Consider the following 23,385-nt stretch of genomic DNA (forward strand, 5'->3'; position numbering starts at 1 on the left):
ATTTGCATTTTCATGTCCTAATAAACCAAACCAATTTCATGTCACTTCAATGTTAAGGATTGCTTCCCAAAGTTTTTAAGAGCATGGATAGATAACTTTTAAGGAAACTGGAGGTTGAGGGAGAGGGGGCAGGGTGTGAACAGAATAATCCAGTGATTTTTCTAAGGAGTAAAACTTCCTTTTGAAAGAAAAGGAATGACATTACAAAAGCAAACTGATGGATGACAATCAAGATATATCAAACTATAGAGAACCATCAGGAGACCATCTAATGTGCTCACTGAATGGTCTGCTATACCCTCTATGAAGTGCACGAACTGCGTTTATATACTGAATAATTTCCTTCAACTGGAATACAAAGGATATATTTTATTAGAAAATCTGCTTTTGCATTTTCTTGAAACATTTTTGGAGAGCTTAAAGTAAAAACTAGCTATTTTCTTCGTATCCTGATTAGATCATTATTTTTCTGATATCCTATAAATATTCCAGCTCTGAAATGTATGTATGCATTATAAGCAGACATTTAAGGATTGGGTTACAGTTTTAAAAAAGTATTGAAATATTTACTTAATATTGCTTACAGATCAGACAGATTACAAAGTCAGAAAAATAACTCGTTGATTCTAATTTAATTTGCTTTTCAATTCGGCAGTCGCTGCAATACTTTTGATCCCAATGACTCGAATCTGTAGATTACGTACAAAGGAAACTAGGTCAGCCTTTAAAAAGTTCAACTAATATTATTTTGACATTTTGTATTTCATTTTGATTCATTGTATTTGAAAACAAGTTCAGTTTAATACAGTCCATTTCTATTGAAAAGATCACCAAGTCCACTTTTTATGCTCTCTGAACCCTTACTACACTCATTTTCTTACAAACATTTTACCAATTCAAGGCAAATCTGCAGTACGATCCAAACTACATGCCATTATTATTTAATTTTCCATTGCCACCTGACAATATGCTTGTTAAAGATTTACAGAAGGATCATTCTGTTCATTGCTTACAAATTTATTAATTCGGAGGACAGAGAGGAAGTTGATGTGCTCCCTTCAAGAGATTATACAGGAAAATTTGCAGATACGGAGGTCAAGCCCAATACACAAAAGCGCTAGAGTAGCTTAACATGTCACGCACCATCTATAGGATGTAATAGGCAATCAATGTTTCAGGCCTGAGCCCTTTGTTGAGATTGTGGGGAAAATAGGTAGGTGCCTGAATAAAAAAAAATTATTGCCGTTGAAATTCAATGTTTTCAATACACCAGAACAGGCATTGGCCATCTAAGGAAAAGGATGTTTGAAGATCAAAACCTCAAACCCACCACAAGGCTCGTGCAGTTTCAGGAAGCACAGATCTGTGTCCTCCTGTGTGCCTCTAAGCCACATATGTCAAACTCTGGCCCGCGGGCCAAATTTGGCCCGCGATATAATTATATTTGGCCCGCAAGATCATTTCAAAAATGTATTAGAGGTGGCCCGCCCTGCAGCGAGAGCCGATGCTGTTTTTTGGTCATGTCACCCCCACCATCCTCCCCCCTTCATTGCACATCCTTCCCCATTGTAACACGAGAAATTGTAACACGAGAAGTCTGTCAATGTCATCAGCCAGCAAGCCAGTTGGAAGGCTCCCCGCACAACCAGTCACTTCTCCCACCTGTCGAGCGGTGCGGCGGATGGACGAGCGCCTGTGATTTCCTGTCGGCACGACGGGCATGGCAGGCTGCGCACGGCCCCCGGGCAGCGTGGGCCCCACGCGACTGGCACCGGACGGCCCTTCCACAGCGCGAGCGCACTTCTCCCGGTCGCCATGGCCTTCAGCGCTTGCACCTGCGCGGACCCCAGGGACGGCTGGTTCGGCCCTGCACGTGAAGAGAGAGATGGTGGCTGTCCGCAAAGGCTGATCGGCAGCGCGCTGGGCCTGAGTGGGTGGGTAAGCAGAGGTGGGCAGAGGGTGTAGGTGAGGAGTAATGGGCAGGGGAAGATATGGTGATGCGAGGGGCAGTTAGAGGGAGGGATGAGTAGAAGGAGGGGTGGATAGGGAAGAGGTAAAAGGGGAGGGGGCAGGGCGAGTAGGGGAGGGGTGATTAGAGGGTGAGAGACGGGTAGAGGGAGGAACAGGTTGAGGGGAGAGGCAGTAGAGGGGCGTGTATAGGATGGGGTGGGTAGAGGCAGAGCGAGTGGAGTGAGGGGTGAGTAGAGGTTGGGTAAAGGACTGGTCAGGTAGAGGGATGGTGGGTCGAGGGTGAATAGAGGCCTAGAGCCTGAGGAGTGAGCAGGAAATGCTGAGTTCTGATGCAGGCCAAAATGGACACAGCCTGTGAATGCTGACTACATCTCCACAGGGACCAAATATGTTTCCCTCAGGTCAAGCAAAGGGTGAACTTGAGCTACCTACTCCTGACCTGTAACATTATCCTCCTAAAGTTATATCCTAAAGTTTAACATTACACATGTTGAAAGAAGAGAAAACATGCAGATGTTGTTGAAAATTTTCAATAAATATTTAGTTCGGCCCTCGACTTAGTCCAAGTTTTAATTTTGGCCCTCCGTGAATTTGAGTTTGACACCCCTGCTCTAAGCCATAAACAAACTATTGCAGCTACCTCAAAGCTCTTAAAAGGCAGCACCAACCCTGCATCTGAAAAATGCTTCAAATCCACTTGTATTTGGACAAGTACATGGATAGGAAAGGTTCGGATTGATATCAGCCAAAAGCAGAAAATGGGACTAGGTTGGGGAGACAATTTGGTCGGTGTTATATAGTTAGGAAAATGTGAAATATTTTGTAATTGCGTAAGAATGCTCCCTTCTCACTGTAGTAACCGTAGTGCACCACTGTGGAGTGTATGTACATGTGAGTGTGTCGGAACAGTTTCCTGAGATGGTAGAAGGCATTAGTAATTTTGTTATTTGCATCTTGCATCTCTAAGTTATTTAAGAAGCCTCCCAAGTAACACAGAGACATAACATGGTGGCAGCGGTATAAGAGAACAAGAATAAAGCCATACAGTTGATTGTAAGTCACTAAAATACAAAGGGGAAGAAGAAAAAAAAATTACTGAAAAAAAAAATGGCTGGAGCAACAGCAGTTCAACCAGTGATGGACTGGGAGGCTGAAGATATTGTTGAATCATTTAAAAGGTTTCAGCAGAAGTGCAATTTAACATTCAAAAGCTATTTTTAAAATGTAACAGCAGAGGAGATGGTCACTTATATACTTCTCTGTACAAGGGAGCAAGGCCTTGACTTATTTAATAGCTGGGAGCTTACAGAGGTGGAGAAAAATGATCCAGAGCAGATATTTGCAAAGTTTGCTTCTCACGTTGAACCCACATCTAATCATAGAATTAAACGCAATGAAATTCAAGGCTTAATGCAAGAGACTGATGAAACTGATGATGATTTTCTCACTAGCATAAAAATTGTTGCTGTAAAATGCAGATTTAAGGATATAGAGGGAAGATTAGTTGATCAACTAATATGGGGGAGTGCCCATCCCGAAGAGCAAAAGTCCCTTATAGGGAAGAATAGCTTGAAGCTGGTTGAAGTTATAGCTTTGAAGACTCTGGCTGTATCTATGTGGATGCAAATGAAATCCCTATCTATGCAGACCCACCCATAGCAAAGAGAAGGGTTGATGCTATAATGAACACAATCAGAAAAATGAAAACCCCCCAAGACCTGCAGAAATTGCAGTAGACAACACCCCTTCGATGACCAAAACAAATACCCTGCATATAGTTCTGAATGTAACAACAGTGGTAAAGCAAACCACTAAGCGAAGATGTGCAAGTCTGGTATGAAGAAAACAGTAATACCAGTGAAGAAAAAAGACAAGAAGATCCACTGCATAAAAGGAAACAACAATGAGACTGTAACATCCAGATACTGGACATAGAATCCATATACCTTTATGAGACGTCGGGTGAGATGAAACCAGGAAATGAGTTGCACACAAGGATCCAAATACAGAGGACAATCCAGAACAAGCCTACGATATTTAACCTAAAGGTGAAGCTGGAGAATGGATCACAAAGCAACATCCTTCCACTCAAACTCTATCACCAGATGTTCCCAGAGAACATAATAAAAGGGACCCATGATCAAGCAGCTAGGGAGAGCCAAGCTCAATGGCTACCATAAGGGAAAGAACATCTCTGTACGTTCTATGTAGTAGACGCAGACGGATCAGCAATTCTAGTTCTGGATAGCTTCTGGGAGTTGCCATTGATCTCTGTCAATTATGAGATCCAGACAAAGAAGATATCCATAAGGATCAACAGAAACAAGCAAAAAGAGGAAATGATTTATACAGAAGTACCTGCCAGGGCATGGCACACAATGGGGGCAGACTTGTTGATACATTATCAATAACACCAAAGATTGAATGAGGTGAACGATAGGCTTTAATACACATTAGATTGCGGCTGGCCCAACTCCATGTGCTCAAATTGAGGACAGGGGAAGGGAGGTTGACCTTTATGGCCAGGTCACAAGGGGAGAAGTCACTAGGGAGCAAGTCATCAGTGGGCGGGCCATCCACTCATATACAGTACAGTATATACATATCACATTTGTTCACAGAGAATCAAGAATGGTATTTAATAGTAGCCTGTTACTACTAATTTCTATTCGTCAAAAGGGTGAAAAACCTGACAGCCTCAACTATCACCTCAGAAATTAGAGCATTCCTTGCTGAACAAGGAATACCCGAGCAAGTATCATGTGACACTGGAACTCAGTTCACATAACAAGAATTCAGAAAACTGGATGCAGAGTATAGGTTTATTATCACTACATCATCTCCATACTGCCTTCAAAGGTCATGGGTTCATTGAAAGACCAGTGCAAACTGTGAAACACACACTAGCTCAGTGTCGCAAAACAAAAGAAGACCCAGACCTCGCTCCTCTATCATTACAAGGAACACCTTTAAGGGCTGACATGAAGTCCCTGGTAGAACTTCTAAATGGCAGGAGATATAAAACAATTCTACCAAGCAAAATACACCCTCCAGAAGACCAGGAGGAAACCAGAAGACTGGCTGACACGCACGAAGGACACCAGCATTATAACAAACATGTACAAACATTGCCAGAACTCTTCAGAGGACAGCATGTGCATATTCAAGAGCCGATGTTGAAAACATGGACCCCAGCAAAGGTCATCAGAGAAGCTGAGACTCCAAGATCATACATTGTCGAGACAGACTCTGGCAATCAGCTGAGGAGGAACAGAATTCACATCCGGCCAACACAAGATGTGATGAAGCAGAAAACTTTAATACCAGCAAAGCCTGAAACACCAATATCAAGTGAGGTATCGTGAAAAGACCACAACCACTAATACTGAAACATCAACACAGCAGTTGTCAGGTGAAGCACAACAAGCTACATCACCTACACATGTACCAGCAACACAGAGCCCAACGGTTGCAGCTAAATCTACAAGATGGCGAAGCCACATACTGCTGCCAGTGTGATATCGATAAGAACTACTTAAAAATAGTTATGTAAATAAACTAGTGTACAAGTTCAGTTACTTAAGTTGGAAAGAAAGTGATAAAGAACACTAATTTTTTCTTTATTTTGAGAAGGAGGGATGTTATATCGTCAGGATAATGTGAACTATTTTGTAACTGCACAAGAATACACCCTTCTCACTGTAGTAACTGTAATGCACCACTGTGGGGCGAATATATGAACAGTTTCCTGAGATGGTGGAAGGCATCAGTAAGTAAAGTCTCTTTTGTTATTTGAATCTTGCATCTCCAAGTTATTTAAAAAGCCTCCCAATTAACAAAGGACACAACAGTCAGCATGGACAAGTTGGGCAAAGGGCCTATTTCCCCACCATCTCTATGATAAATTAACTGACATAAGCATCTACTCCAAGGCTACCATCCTCATCATTGAGGCCTTAATTACACTCATTGTACACATAGATGCATATGCACACATCTTTAGAGTGTTTACTTTTATTGGGGGACCTGCAGCATCTGCTCACTGCCAGCCATCATTCAAACATGATCAAAAGTGGCAGTTTCCAGAGAAGAAATGTAAGTGACAATTTGTCACTTAAGGACAAGGTTTCAACATTAAGAACCCCTGCTTCTTCAAATTTCTGGGTGTCAACATCTCCACGGATCTGTCCTAGAGCCTCCACATCGATGCAAACACAAAGAAGGCTCACCAGCGGCTATACTTTGTGAGATGTCTGAGGCGGTTCGGTATGTCACCAAAGACTCTCATAAACCTACAGGTGTACTGTGGAGAGCATTTTGGCTGGTTGCATCACTGCTTTGAATGGAGGCACCAACTCTCAGGGCAGGAATAACCTCCAGAGTTAACTCAGCCTGCAATATGACAGGCATCAGACTTCATTCCATCGAGGACATCTACATGAGGCGATGTCTTAAAAAAGCAGCGTCTATCCTTAAAGACCCCAACCATTCAGGCCCTCTTCACTCTGCTGCCATCAGGGAAAAGGTACAGGAGCCTAAAGACAAGCACTCAGTGGCACAAGGACAGTTTCTTTCCTGCTGCCTTCAGATTCCTGAATAATCAATAAACCAAAGACACTGCCTTACTTTCCATGTACTATAATTGTTACTATAAAAATAAATATTATTGTTGAAGGAAGTTTATAATAGGAATGTTCGCTCAATGATACTGCTGCAACACAACAACTTTCATGACTTCTTCATGGGAATAAATCTGGATTCTGGTAAAACTAAGTCAGTGGGAAAAGGAAAATATAATTTCAAACCATCTCTATTGTCCTCTCCAACCATCATAAATTCATGTTGGCTTGAGATTATACAATGGTCAGTTGTTTTGCAATTCATCAGAAAATGAAGACATTCATTGAAGATGAAGTTGATAAATGATGAGCAACATTTGCACTGTACAAGCGTCAGGGAATACCATTGCAAACAGTTCTAGAATCCTCACTAGTTCTACCTACCTTAATCCCCATCAACAGCATTCTTATGGTCATCTTTGTTCAGTACTGGCTGGATCAGCTAATTATTGTAGATCAGAGGCGTGAATATGAGGCATCACTGTTTTCCTTAGTTTTCTAAATATTGGAATGACTCCTATGGAACCAAAGGAACTGCTCACACTAACCATCCGAGACTCTCATATGTCCAAAACAGAGTGTGGGTGGGTGTGGGGTCTTTATGTGTCATGTCTGGTTGTTTTTCACTGAGGACCACTGTTTCAATGGGCTGTACTTGCACAATCAGATGGCAATAAACTTGACTTGATTTTGTTGTCATCTGTAAATCTTAAAATTATTCCCTCTGGTCTTATATTCTAATTAATGTTATTCCCAAAGAAGAAAAAAGTCCCATAGTTTAACCCTGTGGGTTTGTTTTACCCATTTCTAAATGCTCTAGAATATACCTCAAACTTTGTTTCTCTGGGTATAAAAATCAGGGTTAAAATAAAAGAACTACTGATATAAATGGTAAATATCTCAATGTACTAGGAGATCTCAATGTGAACCTCCTCATGAAAATTTATAAAGCTCCACTCATTGTTGTGAGGAAGCAAGTGGCCATGTTCATCTGTATGATACAAAACAAATTAAGAATAGTTAAACATTTTAGATTTTGAAGTTCTATCCTGGTCAAATTTTTTGAGAGAGTGAAGATTTCAGATTTATTGTCAGACTACATACGTGACAACACATACAACCCTGAGATCTCTTTTTCCTGTGGGCACAGCAAAATTACCCCTAATTGGTAGAGCAAAAATAAACTGTACAGAGTCTAATCATGTAAATAAAAGAACTGTAAACAGATAGCAAATGTAAACAAACTGACTGTGCAATACAGAGAGAACAAAGAAAAAGAATTAGATGAAGTCGTGGCATCAAAATGTTGGATTCATTTAAGGAATAAATGGATATCATATAGCAGTTAAGATAGAATTATAATGGTCTTCAAAATTAGTTTCCTCATCCAGAATTGTATTTTGTTTACAGACAGGACAGCCAAGTGTCAGATTTTTCATGTGTAGAAGGCTATGACTGAAACTTCAGACATGACATTTAGGATAAAATTTGAATTTCTGAACCCATCTGTAAACCATGACTATAAATCGAGTGGAGCTTTCCAAAGCGACTCTAGAATTCTTATAGATGCTTCCCTGAATGCCAAGAAATAAAGGTATTCCTTTTTTTTCTTTCCACTAACATACAAATTTAAGTATTCCCTTTGCCATAGGTGTTCTGTGATTAGTTAAGTGATTGCTTAAGGTGGTGTCTAGGTGGAAAGAAAAAGTTTGAAAACCACTGTTTTAATTGTACCTCATTGACTCGTTATGTGCATGGTTTCATAACTCCAAAGGAAATGGACCAATGATAATTTTCTCAAGCAAAATATTTCAGTAACAATTGGGTCTAGAGCAGTGATTCTCAACCTTCCCTTCCCACTTACATGCCACCTTAAACAATCCCTTTCTAATCACAAAACACCAATGGCATAGAGATTACTTAAAGTGGTATGTGAGAGAAAAGAAAAAGGTTGCGAACCATTGCTTTAAACCAATGACAACCTTGGTTGCATTACTTCACCTAATCAGCAAGGTACATCAATGTAGCATGTACTGAGCCTCAGGAAAGTGATTGCACCTCTGCCTTTCGTGAATTAGCATGAAAACCTGATGCATTTGCTGATACTTATGTGGGAAATTTCGTGCATCCTCAATCAAAATACATAACCAAAAAAGTCTCAACTATTGCAGCAAGAGAGATTTCTATTGCACCTTCCATTGAAGCATCAGCGAACAGCGATGTATTATGTTAGGAGGTCATAAAGGAAATTTCAGGAATTTAAGTTACTCCCCTCATTCAAAGTAATCAGGAAAATGCATCTTTTTAGAAACCTAGACCACCAGCAGCTCACACATAATTGTAAAACACCATTAGTCTTGCACTCAAATTCTCTAGTAATAAAGTAAAAAGCCCAATACCTACATGCCTGCTTCATCTGCATGTTAGCTTTTAATAATGGAGAACAATTTAACGGATCTTATTTGTGCCCTGAACTGATTTGCTTTGGGGTGAGCAGACAGTTATGGATAAGGATTTCTTCTACCTTTTGCATTCCACTCAATTTGACTTTCATGTTTCAGATTACTCCCATGGGTAAACTTCAGCTGCCCAGATCTTCCATTATGCTTGCACTTGACCTCGTATCTAGGGTTGGGTATTTTTTCATCTGCTTTGCATATTCAAATGAAGCATGTTCAATTACTTTATCTGCTACTTCAATGTCATGACCTTACATTTTGCTTCTTGACTTTAAAATGCAACAGTACAACATTAAAATGTAACTTATTTTTGGTTTTAATGGCCAAAAAAAATTATTTAACACTCTTGAAGGGGAAAGAATAATGATGGCTATTAAATTAAATGGCATTGCAAAAACAACAAATGCAAACACACAAAGTAATATATAGTAACCTATGACCATGGCCTCCCTTGGAATGGCCACCCTACCTATAACATACACCCTTTGTTATAATATGAAATTGGATTTATTGTCAAGTAAGTTACAATCATATCATCCACCCATTGTTTTAAGAGAAACTTAGACTCATTGTGAAGTAAGTTAAATTAAGCATCCTATTCAGTAATCAACATCTTGCCAGTTACTTGATCTTTTAAATCCTATTCTATAATCAAAACAGTAAAAATAGAGTTAATTAAATTTTTGTAATCATGTCCATAGAAGGTATAAAACCTATACAAAAATCATTCCCACGAGATTGCCTTTCACTGGTCTCCTGATGCACATCAGTTTTAATAAATCATCTATTGTTTCAAACACCAACTCCACGTGGTATTTCTGTTTACTCCTACAAGCAGTAACTGCATGAATGATTGGTTGCAAGTAGAGAGCATACTATTACAATTGGTAGGTTTAGCTGGCAATTTCATAGACATATAAAAAAATAATATTTAATACTATTTTGCAAGATAATCATTCATTTCTCCATGTCTTCTTTCACTTCTCTTATAACGGCATGTCTCTGAAATGATAACGTTTCACAAATTTAGACTTTGAAGACTAAACAGACTATCGCCTCTGGATAAGTTTCAATGGCACCACTGATTTCAAAAGCACAGGCTAATAATTTATTCCCATGAAATAATAACCAGGAGCCAAACAAAACTTATCAATTGCTCAGTTCAAAAAAAAACTTTCAATCAGATACAAAAATATCACACGGCTTGCTGTTTTGAACAGGGTGTCTAGATTCTACCCTCAAATAAATGAACATTTCTTCTCATCTTAATATATTGAGTAAAGCAGCAAAAACATTTGTATAAAGAAGCAAAATTTTAACATTTTATGCTCCAATGCTCAGACACTAAACTGCCATAAACCACCATTTAAAGTCCATTAATAAACAATATCCAAGCATCACAATTAACAAGTTCCTTAACCTATGGCCAGGTGATTGTCCAAAGAACCACAAACAGTGAAAGGAGAAAAATGTTACACTACAACTCTTTTAGTAAAGATTGGATTTTCCAGATCCCTTGCGAGAAAATCTAAAGGGAACTGTCCTCTTCCATCCATGCAGCACAGGGTTGATAAGCATTCCAAGAGCAGTTTGAAGCCGTTGGACAGAGGGTAAAATACTTCAGTACAACTCTGTCCCCCATTACACCACCACCAAATCCTACTCCCTCTTGCACTACCCTGGATGATCTTATGATGTTCGAATCTTCAGCAATCAAGTGCCTCAATGTGGAGTTACTTAATTTCCTATTCCAAAGCATTCAATCTGAAGCACAGAATAAACAATGTTTAGCAGATTGTGAGGTTGTACCTTCTGGGCAACATACTAGCCACAGCTTCATGAACAATATAACATAATCTTTCAAATCAATTCAATTTAAGCCACAAATAAACAATGTTGGAATTGTTCTCTGTCCCTGAAAACTAACATGCAGGTGCAGCAGGCAGCAAGGTGAATGGTTTGATAGCCTTTGCTGTGATAGGATTTAAGTGGAGGAGTGAAAAAAGTCAAACTATAATGATATAACAAGTTGATGAGATCCCACTGGTCTCCTTTCTGTTTATAAAATGTCTATTAGCCATTGGGCTAGTATGGTAAATATTGACTAGATTAGTTCCTAGGTGGCAGGTCAAGTAGCTTAGGCTTCTATGAAGATGAGAAAGGGGAGAGAAAAGTGACCTTGAAACATGCACAACATTCACAGAACAAGAGGTATGGGGAATATGTTTTACAAGATGTTTACAACAAGGTGTCACAATAGGCGGCAGGCCTTTTAAGACTCAGACGAGGATTAATATCTTAACTCAGAAGGTGGTGAATATTTGTGATTCCCTACTCAAGAGGTGTGTGGAGGCTCAGTCGCTGAGCTTATTCAAGACAGCAATTTACAGATGTCTCAATATTGAATGGTGGATCTGGCTCGGGGGCCACATTGATAATTCTGCCTCCTATTTCCGTTGACTCTCTTGTTCTTATTTAATCCTGTTTATTTTGTAAATTGTTCTTTAGGCTCTGAGCTTCACTGTAAGTGAATATATCATTCAGCGAAAAACAAAATACAAAGTAAAAGCCTCTTTCACACCTTTTCCTCAATGGGAAGTGAGAGAAAAGAGCGTGTCTGATGGGATGGATCCTTTTCTAGGCAGCAGTGGGTGTAGATGGAAGGAAGGGAGGTTTGCATGAATGTTTAAGTTGCATTCACAACATTCTGCACCTTGTTCTGATCTTGGGGCATGCTGTTCGCATAGCATGTGTGCTACTTTTTATGGGAGGAAATTGAAGCATCCAAGAAATACTCACGTGGTCACAGCGAGAACTTGCAAACCCCACACAGACAGCATTGAAGCGCTGAGGCAGCAACACATCTGATCCATCACTGTGGCACTCTTTCCTTCGTTATATCCTAATCCATAGCTGTTCACTTAAAGTTCATGGCAAAGACTGTGCCTTCATGATGCCAAGTAATATATCATACTTCAGACCACCATAACACCAGCTTTGTCTATTACTGCATGGCTCTGTCTGAGTGGTCCAGGTAGAAGCTTTATTTATGTATGCCAGCAGTCTGTTCTTTCATATTTTTTGTTGTTCATTTATCTATGGTACATTGACCACATTCACCACATGTATGAAGAGGACTTGCAACATTTTGGTCAGCCACAAAGTTTCAAATAATATAGCAGAGATGGAGGATGAAGGCATTAAGGCTGCAGCTAAGGTACTGTTTTGCCATTAGAGCTTCTAAGTTACCAATGATTATCACACCACTTGTTCCCTCAGAAAATCCTCATTGAATTCATGCCAAAAATTGCTCTCATTTATTCATGACCTTTGACTTTTTGCTCATTATGGAACAAAAATGTGCTTATTTACCTCATGGCCTGTACATCATTATTTTCCTCTAACCCATACACTACAAGAAAAATACTTGCATTTGTTTACAATCACTATAACTCCAAGTACTAAAATGAACTGTCAACAGAATAAAATCAGTGTTACATGAACCTCAAGCAGGCAACATCAGCAAAATGACTACCCCCAAAGGAAATCAAATAGATACAATTTCACCTGCATTCTTTGCCATATGTTTCTATTTTCCTTGCCAGAAAGTTCAAAAAATAATCATCCTCATCACATCATGAACAACCAAGTCACAAATTTTCATGGGACTTGAAAAAATAATTTCCAACCAGAGACATCATGCCTTGCATAATCTCTGAGTCCACCACAATTTAGAAATAAGCCTCTAAATAGAAACAGTTGTTTCTCATTCCAGAAACAAGCAATACACCAGGTGAGGCTGTGCACTCTATTGTCCTGATACATTGCCATCTACAGGTGGCTCATGCATATTGCTTCTCAAAAAACAGTTTAAACCCACACACAACACCCAACAGCAAATTACTTGGACTCAACTGGTATAGGGCTCATTGCATTGTCTCTCTGACTGGTTGCTGAGACTCCAATCTCTAATGCTCATGCCTCTTCTTAGACACTCCCACAGCACTGAGTATAATATATAGCTATTTTGTCAGCCAACATGAGGATACAACATCCTGTGATCTGTGGCCGTGCCAGGATACCATCTGGTTCATTGACAGCGACGACCAAATTGTGACATCACAGCTTGTGGCAGTGCTCACAAGTTTGAGCAGGTTTTTTTAAAATCATGTATTGGTGCGGATCCCCTTTGGTGTTGGTGGGGACTGAAAGATGAAAATAAAAAGAAACTTCAGTTGCTGGACAAACAAAAATTCCACCCGTAGAAGGAGAAAGAGAGTTAACCTTTCAGCTTGAAATTGAATCTGTCAGATTTCTCATGGTAACATGGAGTTCACATCCAATATCACTCGATTGGCTAAAGCTATTGGGATAACTGGCAATGAAATAAAAATGATTATGTTCATCTGTTTTGGGACTGAATTTAAATCCTTGTCTGCAGAAAAAGTTGGCAAGAGTCTAAAAACAGCATCTATGGCAACTGCAAAGTGCAATGCCCAACAGTGCAGCATTTCCAAGATTACTTCTCTGAGGCATTGAAAATCTCATACACTGAGACAATGGAAGAATTTGAAATCCTGCCAATTAATATTATGCATTGCTCTCTCTGTAAGTACTTGAAAAGCAGGTAATCACAATCGCAAGTAATCAAGGTTTTAGGCTCACTAGCAAGTAAATTACATTAATTTATCATTTTAAATAAGATCAAGTTGATATTCAATGAATACTTAGGTTTTTTTTCCATTTTGCAGCCTGCTGAATGATGTTCATTGTAATTAACAGGAAAGTCTGATAGTGCAAGTTCTTTGCATTTTCCTCTAGTTCAGAAAACTTGGTAGAATGTATTATCCACTCCTGCCACCAAAGTAGGAAGGAAAAAATTGAAGGTGCAAATAAAAGAAACAAAAACCATGCTTTTATGTAATCAACTATTACAGTTCTATTTAACTGCAGACTTTTTATATTCCATGTAGAAAAGAGTCACCAGCTGTGTTTACACTGCAATACAAACCTTGATCTTAAATTCAAAATGGTTTTCCACGTTCTTGTTAATCACTTCAACATGCTGTCCTGTGCAAATATTTCCATATAGTCACTTAGGTGATGAGTATAATGCTTTGCTTTTCCAATCATAGGTAGGAATAGGTGATATTATAATCATGTTAATTTGCATTTTGAATTTTACCAGCCTGTTTGTGAAATATGAGTGCTATTTCTTTTGGAAATTGAGGAAGTTCTCTTGTATGTATTATGGTGACACTGGTCTTTTGTCTCTTGATAAAATGATGCTGAAGTAAAACCTTCTTGCGTTTTTATATAACTATTATTGTAACTGCCTGTCCAAATATAGTAGAAGGAGGCAGGAGATGGAGAACAAGTTCAATGTTTGCACATTGTTTACTCTTACCCAGGTTTTCATGATGGGCGGCATTGCAGATAGCAGTAACTGCATGATAGCTGGTGAATTTTGCTTGCAAGTAGGTTGCTTTGAGGATATGTGCTAAATGTATTTCTTTTTACACATAAATTGAAATGACAGATGTTCACTGCTGTCTATCTAACTCAAACTCTCCAAGGAATTTTTGCATTTTTTTTAAAAGCAATGTGCTGCACTGACAGAGCCAGCATTTATTACCCAACTGTAAATGTACATCAGAAAGGTCACACCTGGGATAAACCATGTACCATCTTCCAGGCAGACGGGCGCCTCTACCGGTTGCACCGGGTCCCGTTTGGGATCACTAACAGGGTCTGTTTTCTAGCAGGAGATGGACCGCATGGTTAACCAGCATAACCTAAAAATGACCTTCCCATACTTGGACGATGTCACCAACTGCAGCCACTGTCACAGATCTCAACCATGTTCAGATACCCAGCATTCATCCACAGTGATCGGGGATCTGGCTTCATGAGTGAGGAGCAGCGCCAGTACCTGGTAGTGTGAGGCATTGCGACGAGTCGTACGACTAGTTACAACCTGAGGGGCAACGGGCAGGTGGAGCGTGAAAACAGGGTGATCTGGAAGGCAGTCCTCCTGCCCCTGAGGTCTAAAGCTGGTCCATTGACTAATGGCAAGAAGCCCTCCCCGAGGCACTCCATGCCATTAGGTTGCTCTTGGGCATGGCTACTAATCAGACACCTCACAAACTCCTTTTCTTGTTCCTCAGGAAATCAGTGACTGGGGTCTCCCTCCCAGGTTGGCTCATATCTCCGGGACCGGTGCTCCTCCGCAAACACTTGCGAGCCCACAAGTCCAACCCGCTGGTCAAGCAGGTGCTCCTCCTCTACACCAACCAGAACTATGCCTAAATCAGGTACCCCAGTGGCCAAGAAGGCACCATCTCGACCAAGGATCTGGCATCAGCAGGGCCCCCCCCCCCAGTATCATGACTGCCCGACCCAACCTCCCCACCCATGGGTAACCTTGGCCCACCTAGGATCCGAGGGCTAACCTCCTCCCTCTGCCCCTCCAGAGAACAACACTCCTGGTGGACCACACCCACCCGGCCACCCTCCCACTCCCGCAGACCAGGAGCCAACCCTGCGAACTCCCAGAGACTCCGACGGCCGCCAGACTGCCTGAATCTGTAAATACCACCTGCCACCGTTTACATACCACCCAGGACAATTTTAAGAAGGGGTGAATGTGGTGATACGACCACCAGCCTTCAGCAGGGAGTGATCTCTGTACCTGCAGGAAGACCACTTAAGGGGCTGACTCCACCTGGCCGGTTGTCAATCACCCGACCTGAATATAAACCTGAGCCAGCCCCTCCTGAGCCAGTCACACAGGGAGCCACCAAGGCATGAACTGGTGTTTAGACTTTTACTGGAATAAAGCCTGTTATACAGTCTTTGAGTTTTGTGTTTGCTTTGCTGCCACCTCAGTGCACCACAATGTCCAAATTTAAAATTTAAATGAAAGTTAGCTGGGACAGATAGAGGCCAAATTAGAAGCAAGAAACAGGCCAGAGAATGACACTACAGTAACCCCCTGCTGAAGATCACAGAATTCCTGATCAAAGAGATTCAACTATTAAGAAAACAATACATAAGAATATGAGAATCAAAGGCAAATCAGCCTTTGGCACAGTTCCACTATTCAATAAAGTCATGTCTGATCCAACTTTGACCTCAATAGCAATTTCACACTCTCTGTATATACTCCTCAACTCCACTATTGATCAGATCTGTCAGTTTTCATCGGGAATATATTTAATGACTGCCACAAGAATTCTCTGAGGTAAAGAATACCAAACCTCCTCATCCCATATTTCTGAAACTATGTTCTTTTGTTCTACTACATTTCCTAAGAAACATCTTCTTAGCATCCACCCTGTCAATCCTCCTCAGGATCTCATATGTTTCAATAAGACTGCCTCTTATTAAACCTTACTTTATCCTTGACATCAACTGTAGTGATAGACTGCTACCACTGGGAGGAGTCAGAAATGGAGTGTGCAGCATCTGGGGAATGTTGCATCTTGTGAATGTTGTTGCATCTTTAATAGATTCAAGATAGATGCCTTCCCATGAGGTCTGCATGTGTGTGTTCTGTTTTTAGTGCTGGTTGTTTTAAAAAGAACCCAAGTTTATTTAATGTAATAAAAGAAACATCACGTAGTACAAGGAGTGGAAGAAATAGCCAAGTTCTGGTGTGCACAGGAGTGAAAGAAGAAAAGCCCCACTGTGTGCATAGTGAGTAACAGTCAATATCAGAAGAGAAAATATGGAGGGTTTAAAAACTCCTAAAGCTGTAAATTGGACTTAAAATATTGACCAAGAATGGAGGCTGCTTAAGCAAAGGTTTATGCTTTACCTTCAAGCAACTGGTATCGATAGCCAACTGGATACAGAGATGATTGCACTGCTACTTACGTTGGTGGGACCTCAAGCACTAGAGGTTTTCAATACATTTATTTTTGGCAAGAGAGAAGACCAGAACAAATTTGACAAAGTTATCAAGATGTTTGAAGAATACTGTTCACCAAAGTAAAATGAAACCTTCGAGACTTAACAGACTTAAAGCTAAAAGCAAGAACATGCAATTTTGGATCATTGCAAGATTCAATAATCTGTGATCAAATTGTATTCAGGATTATTGCTAAGAAAGTGAGAGGTTGCTGCAAGAGACAGAGCTTACCTTGATGGAACTATGAAGATATACCATGCCAGTGAACTAACTCTGCAGCACACAAGAAAGTTCGGTGATAGTCTAAACGCCAATTAAAATGAAGCCATAGTCATAGCCACAGTATATGGACACACATACAAACAAAAAATAAAATACAGGAACCAACAAAAATATGGAGAGACATTCAATTGTACACGATGTGGCGCTAAGCATGAGCCAAAGAAAAATCTGTAACAAGTGTAAAGCGTACACACTATAGAAGAAACTGCTCTCAGTGATACACTTTTTGTGGGCATGGTGGTGCAGGAAGTGAATAGTGTCAAGCAGGATAAATGGACTGTGTTATTGCAAACAAATGGAGCAAATATTCCTTTCAAAGTTAGGTACAGGGCAAAGTTCAATTTAATCGGTGAGCGCAGCATCAGGGCAATGAAGATAAAGCCATACATCCATGCAAATCCTGTACTTCTCAAAGCATACAATGGACAGACCATCGACACGAAAGGTACATGTAAACTCAAGATGAAAGTTAAAGATAAAGAGCACAACTTCAGGTTCACAGTAGTCCCAGATGGACATTATTCACTGCTTGGTGACAAAGCATTTGAAAACTTAAACTGAGTCAAAAGGGTGTACCACATTAAGAGTGAGCATAGAGAAAATACTGGATCAATTTCCAGACATCTTCAAGGGGTTTGGAGTTCTACCATTCACCCTCAAGATACAGTTAAAAGAGGATGCACAGCCAGTAGTGAATGCCCCAAGGTGAGTTCCAGTGCCACTAAAAGAAAAGCTGAAGCAGGAACTCAACCAAATGACAGTACGAGGGATTATAAAGAAATGGGAGGAGCCCACAAAATGGGTGAATTCAATGGTGTGCATCCAAAAGAAGAATGGTGATCCACATGTGTGCATGAACCCAAAAGACCTGAATGCTAATATAAAGAGGGAATATTATCAGATTCCAACCAGGGATGAAATTACAAGTGAGATGGCCGGTGCAAAGTTTTTCACTAAATTGGATGCTTCTGGCAAATAAAATTGCATGAAGATAGCACAAAATACTGTACATGTAATACACCGTTTGGCTAATACTCCTGTCTGAGGATGCCTTTTGGAATTTCCTCAGCTCCGGAAGTGTCCCACAGGATAATGAAGAACATTATAGAAGCCATAAATGGGGTATGTGTATACATGGATGACATGATCCTATCGGGATCCACACAAAAACAACACAACAATAAGCTCATCAGTGCTACAAAGCATCCAAAAGTATGGATTAAAATTTGGTGTGAAGGAAATCACCTTTTTGGGAGATAAACAGTTAGAAACAGGTGTAGAGCCAGACAAGAGCAAGGTGAAAGCAATCTTAGAGATGCCCAGACCCACTGACAAAAAAGGTATATTGAGAATGCTGGAATGATCAATTTATCAATGAAATTTACCAAACCTGTCTTCCAAAATGATGTACCTAAGGAAGTTGTTACAGGACAAATGTGAATTCAAGTGAACAGACGAGGAAGATTGGGGATGACTGAAAACCATTCTAACTACAGAACCAGTACTTTTGAAGTTCTCTGATGCATCCACAAAGACTGAAATATCCACGGATGCTTCAAAAGATGGAATAAGTGCTGTACTACTTCAGGCTGTGGGAGAAGACTGGAGGCCAGTAGCATATGCATCAAGGATGATGTCAGCATCTGAATGTCGATATGCACAGATTGAGAAAGAGTGTTCAGGTCTGGTCTATGGACTTGAGAATCCAAGTTTATTTACTGTAAAAAAAAACATCACATCACCTGCTGAAACTTTTCTACACTACTTCCAGTCCAAGCATCATTCCTTTAAACTGAAAACATAAAATGTACATAATAATCCAGTGTGATTTCACCAGTATTCTGGAAAGTTAAATCAAAATGCCTCTTTTTACTCTATATTCCTTGCGAAAATAGCCATCATTTCATCAGCCTAATTACCACCTTTTGAGTTCAATGTTCTAGAACCCACAGATACCTTTGTTCTGCAAGTTTTAATAATAATTTGCATTTACATTCTTTCTTCCAAAGGGGATAATTTCACACTTTTACTCGCACTCCATTAAACTTCATTTGTCAACTTTTTGCTCACTCACGTAAACTATCTATATCTCTTTAGATTCTAGATATCATTATACAGTGGTCTACCCTTCATGGCACAGGCCATGGTGGTCAAACTATGATAACACAAGCAGAGATTATAAAATCAACAGTTATATGCACAGAAAGGATCAAGTTTCAATCAACAGAAAAGAAAACTGAAGGTAGTACAACTAGTGACAAATAAGCACTAGTTCAGAGAGAGCTGCTGAAAGATCCATCTCTCCTTCAAAAGATTTTAATTCAAACAGTGAATGAGAATCTTTTAAACCAGTGGTTTTCAAACTGCCCCCCTAAGGTCACATTCCACTTTAAGTAATCCCTATGCCACTGGTGTTCTGTGATGAGTGATTGCTTAAGGTGGTATGTGAGTAGGAAGGGAAGGTTGAGAACCACTGCTCTTGGCCCAAATGTAACTGAAATATTTTGCTTGAGCAGAGTTGTCATTGGCCCATTTCCTTTGGAGTTATGAAACTATGCATATAACAAATCAATTAGGCACAATAAAAACAGTGGTTTTCAAACTTTTTCTTTCCACTCACATACCACTTTAAGCAATCCCTTAATAATCACAGAGCACTTATGATATAGGAATTCCTTAAGGTGGAATATGAGTTTAGGGGGACAGTTTGAAAACCACTGTTTTAAACTGCATGGGCCCAGTGGAACATCATGTTTTACAGTCATTGACTTTTGCTCGTAACAGAAACATGGAAGGTATTTTAATTGCATTTTGCACTGCCACACAAATATTTTGTTTTGTACTATTTTTTACAATAGATGTTAGGCTTCTCCAGAGTCTTATCTTCCTAGAAAGAAATGTCGAAGGCAGCATACATTTCCTATCCTAATTAACGTCATGAGAGAACAAAATGGCATTGCTAGGTATAAATTGACTTTATCTTGACAATGTAGTGGGGAAAATTCACAAAATAGCAAGGTCAAGACATTGATTTTACAAGATATTTAAATACCAGCCATCGTTCATTATAACCGGAACACTATAACAAGCAAGAGTGATAATGAGTGTCTTTCTCTCCTAACTATTCCAGTCAGCAGTTATTCCTTTGTTATATTAAGGAACTGTTGCTAAAGATTGTATAAAGCACCAAAGAGCTCTGCTGCTTTATTTGTAATATATTATGGATATACAAAGGTGACGCTGCCTGTGCTGGGAAAGGAAATAGGTTTTTTTTAACCCATGTATGCACCAAACATTCTCACAACAGGTGCAGCAGAACCAAACACACCACACCAGCTCCAAATGAACAGATCCCACTGCATTATTGTGGCACTTTCAAGTTCAGATTCCACAATGATCCAAGTTTTAGTGAAGTAGCCAATGAATGAGAAATTAAATGCAGGGAGTGGCATTGTACTTATCAGTCTCACACAGGATCCTCCCATGAACTTAAGAGTTTGGAATGGTACTTGGAATCATGATGTTGTGGTCATTACAGAGGCATGGCTGCAAGAGGGAGAGCATTGACAGCTCACTGTTCCTGGGTTTCTTTTTTTTTTAGATGGGATAGAGAAGGAGGAGGCATAGTATTGCTAATCGGAGAGAGTATCACCGATGAACTCTGAAAGCACTTAAAGGTAGGCTCGACTACTGAGTAAATCTGGATAGAGATCAAAAATAAGAAAAGTGCAATTACCCTGATAGGGCTATACTATATGCCTTCCATTAGTCTCTGGGAGGGGGAGGAATTGATTAGTAAGCAGTTTATGGAAAGTTGGAAAAGTATTAAGCTTGACATTTTGGGAGACTTTAATTTCCTCAATATTGACTGGGATGTCCTCAGTGTCAGAGACTTAGATGGGACAGAATTTGTAAAGTGCATTTAAGAGAGCATCTTGAAGCAACATGGAGATAGACCAAGCAGGAAAGGGGACCTTGATTTGGCAAATGAGTCTGGTTAAGTGATTAAAGTATCTCAGTGGGGGAAACAGTGGCAGAAGTAGTGACCATTCATCTTGAACTTTCAAGATAGTTATGAACAAAGGCAAGGATTGTAGAAAAGTTCTAAATTGGGAGAGGCCAAATCATAACAGGATTAGATGGGAGCTAGCAGCTGTTATTGGGCAAACTCACAACTAAATGTGGCCGTTGTTTAAAGATCAACTCACTCGAATCCAGAATCCGAGTTCGAGCGCAAAGGAAGGGATGCAAGAACCTTGGATGATGAGAGAGGTCATAAACTTAGTCAAAAATGAAAAGGAGGCACATGTGGTTTTCAGGAAGCTACAATCAGACAGAGTGTAGTGGTACATCATTGGCCTACTGCAGGGGGAAACCTCTGTACCTGCAGAAGAGTATGGGACAAGACAACACCTGGCCGGCTGTCAATCAGCTGACCTGAATGGACCAAGCCCCACCCGGTTGGGTGTCAATCACCTGAGCCGGCCCTTCGAAGTCACTCTCAGAGTTCACAGCAGCACAGTCTCCCAGCTGGCTCTGTGGAGTTTTACGTCAAATAAAGCCTGTTGTACAGTCTTTTGGTTTTGTGTGTTTACTTCTGGCTGACAGCGCACCACACATGGGAGGCCCTGGAGGAATGTAAAGATTGCAGGAAATAGCAAAACTTTAGGGAAAGAAAAAGTAGGTCATGAAATGTCCTTAGTGAGCAGAACATCCCAATCCATTTTATATTTACATTAAAAACAAGAGAATGACTAAGGAAAAGATAGGACTACTCAAGGACAAAGGAGAGAATTTATGCTTGGAGTCAAAGGAAGTAGGCAAGGTGCTAATTGAATACTTTGCATTGACATTTAACAAGGAGTAGCACATTGACAGTTGATAGGGGTGTTCAATATTCATGTGTCAGGGGATTTTGCAATCAAGAAAGAGGTGGTGTTGGGTCTTTTGAGAAGCATTAAGATGAACAAGTCTCCCGAGCTTGATAAGATATATCCTTAGTGATTTGGGAGAGGAAGGTGTGGCCTTGACAAAATCTTTTGCATCCTCATTGGAGACAGGAGAAGCCTCAAAGGACTGGAAAATGACCAATGTTGTACTTTTGTTCAAGAAGGATTGTCCAGGAAGCCTCACATCAGTGGTCAGGAAACTATTAGAAATGATACGAAGGGACAGGATTTATGTACATTTTGAAAGTTGTGGTGAAATCAGCGTTGGTGAACGTGGCTTCATGAGGGGCAGTTCATAATTTACCGGTTTGATTGATTTTTTTGAGGAGTTACAAAGGGGTTGTGAAGTTATGAAATTAGTATGGTCTTTGATAAAGTCTCTCATAGTAGGCTGATTCAGAAGGTGCATGGGATTAATTGTGAGTTGATAGTTTGGATATGAAATTTGCTGGTCCATAGAAGACAGAGGGGAATGGTGGAAGGTTGTTATTTGCGCCTTAGGACTGTGACCAATGATGTTCCACAGGGATTAGTGTTGGGACTTGTGTTGTTTATAATATAAACAAATAACTTGGATGAAAATTTTGGGTGGTGGATGAGTAAATTTGCAGCTGAAATGAAAGATTTGTGGAGTTGTGGACAATGTAGAGGGCTATCAAAGAATATTACAGGATATGAATCAGTTACAGGTTTTAGCAGATGAAGTTTAATCTGGATAAGTGAGAAGTGTTGCACAAGGGAATATAATCAGTTAATGGTAGGGCTCCTAAAAGTATTAATGTGCAAAGAGATCTGGGTGCTCAGGTCTATAATTCATTGAAAGAGGTAAAGAAGGTGTGATATGCTTGGCTTCATTGGGCAGAGCATTGAGTATAAAAGTAAGGAAGTCCATAACTTTGGTTAGGTTGCACTTGGAATATTACAGGTATGTGCAATTCTGCTCATTCCATTGTTAGAAGGATGTGGAGGCTTTGGAAGGGGTACAGAAGAAGTTTACCAGGATGTTGTCTGGTTTAGCAGGTATGAGTTTCGGAGAGAGATTGGACAAACTTGGATTGTTTTCTCTAGTGACAGAGACTGAGGGGGGGACATGATAAAGGTGTATAAATTCATGAGAGACTTTGTTCAGGTGATAGTCAGGATCTTTTCACACACTCGAGAATGTGCATTTAAGCTGAGGGTGGAGGAAGGGC

At 40.1% G+C, this 23,385-nt stretch overlaps 1 protein-coding gene and 1 long non-coding RNA gene across 7 annotated transcripts in view; one reads left to right on the forward strand and one right to left on the reverse strand.

Moving 5' to 3' along the window:
- The window catches only part of rcan2 (regulator of calcineurin 2), a 331,626-nt gene that overhangs the window by 164,638 nt on the left and 143,603 nt on the right, over window positions 1-23,385 (reverse strand). For 2 of the 6 annotated variants that reach the window (XM_069886743.1, XM_069886748.1), the window contains exon 1: window positions 12,965-13,121. The exons of the other annotated variants lie outside the window; for them this stretch is intronic. In XM_069886743.1, coding sequence (XP_069742844.1) covers window positions 12,965-12,979 — 15 coding nt within the window. In that variant the 5' untranslated portion in view covers window positions 12,980-13,121. Of the gene's footprint in view, window positions 1-12,964; window positions 13,122-23,385 lie in introns of those variants that run through there. 6 annotated transcript variants of the gene reach the window in all.
- Window positions 13,164-21,755, forward strand: LOC138736748 (uncharacterized). The gene is made up of 3 exons (XR_011340548.1): window positions 13,164-13,657; window positions 20,845-20,920; window positions 21,442-21,755. It is a non-coding gene; the product is annotated as an uncharacterized lncRNA (long non-coding RNA).

Source organism: Narcine bancroftii, chromosome 6 (assembly GCF_036971445.1).
Source record: "Narcine bancroftii isolate sNarBan1 chromosome 6, sNarBan1.hap1, whole genome shotgun sequence".
Taxonomy (NCBI): Eukaryota; Metazoa; Chordata; class Chondrichthyes; order Torpediniformes; family Narcinidae; genus Narcine; species Narcine bancroftii.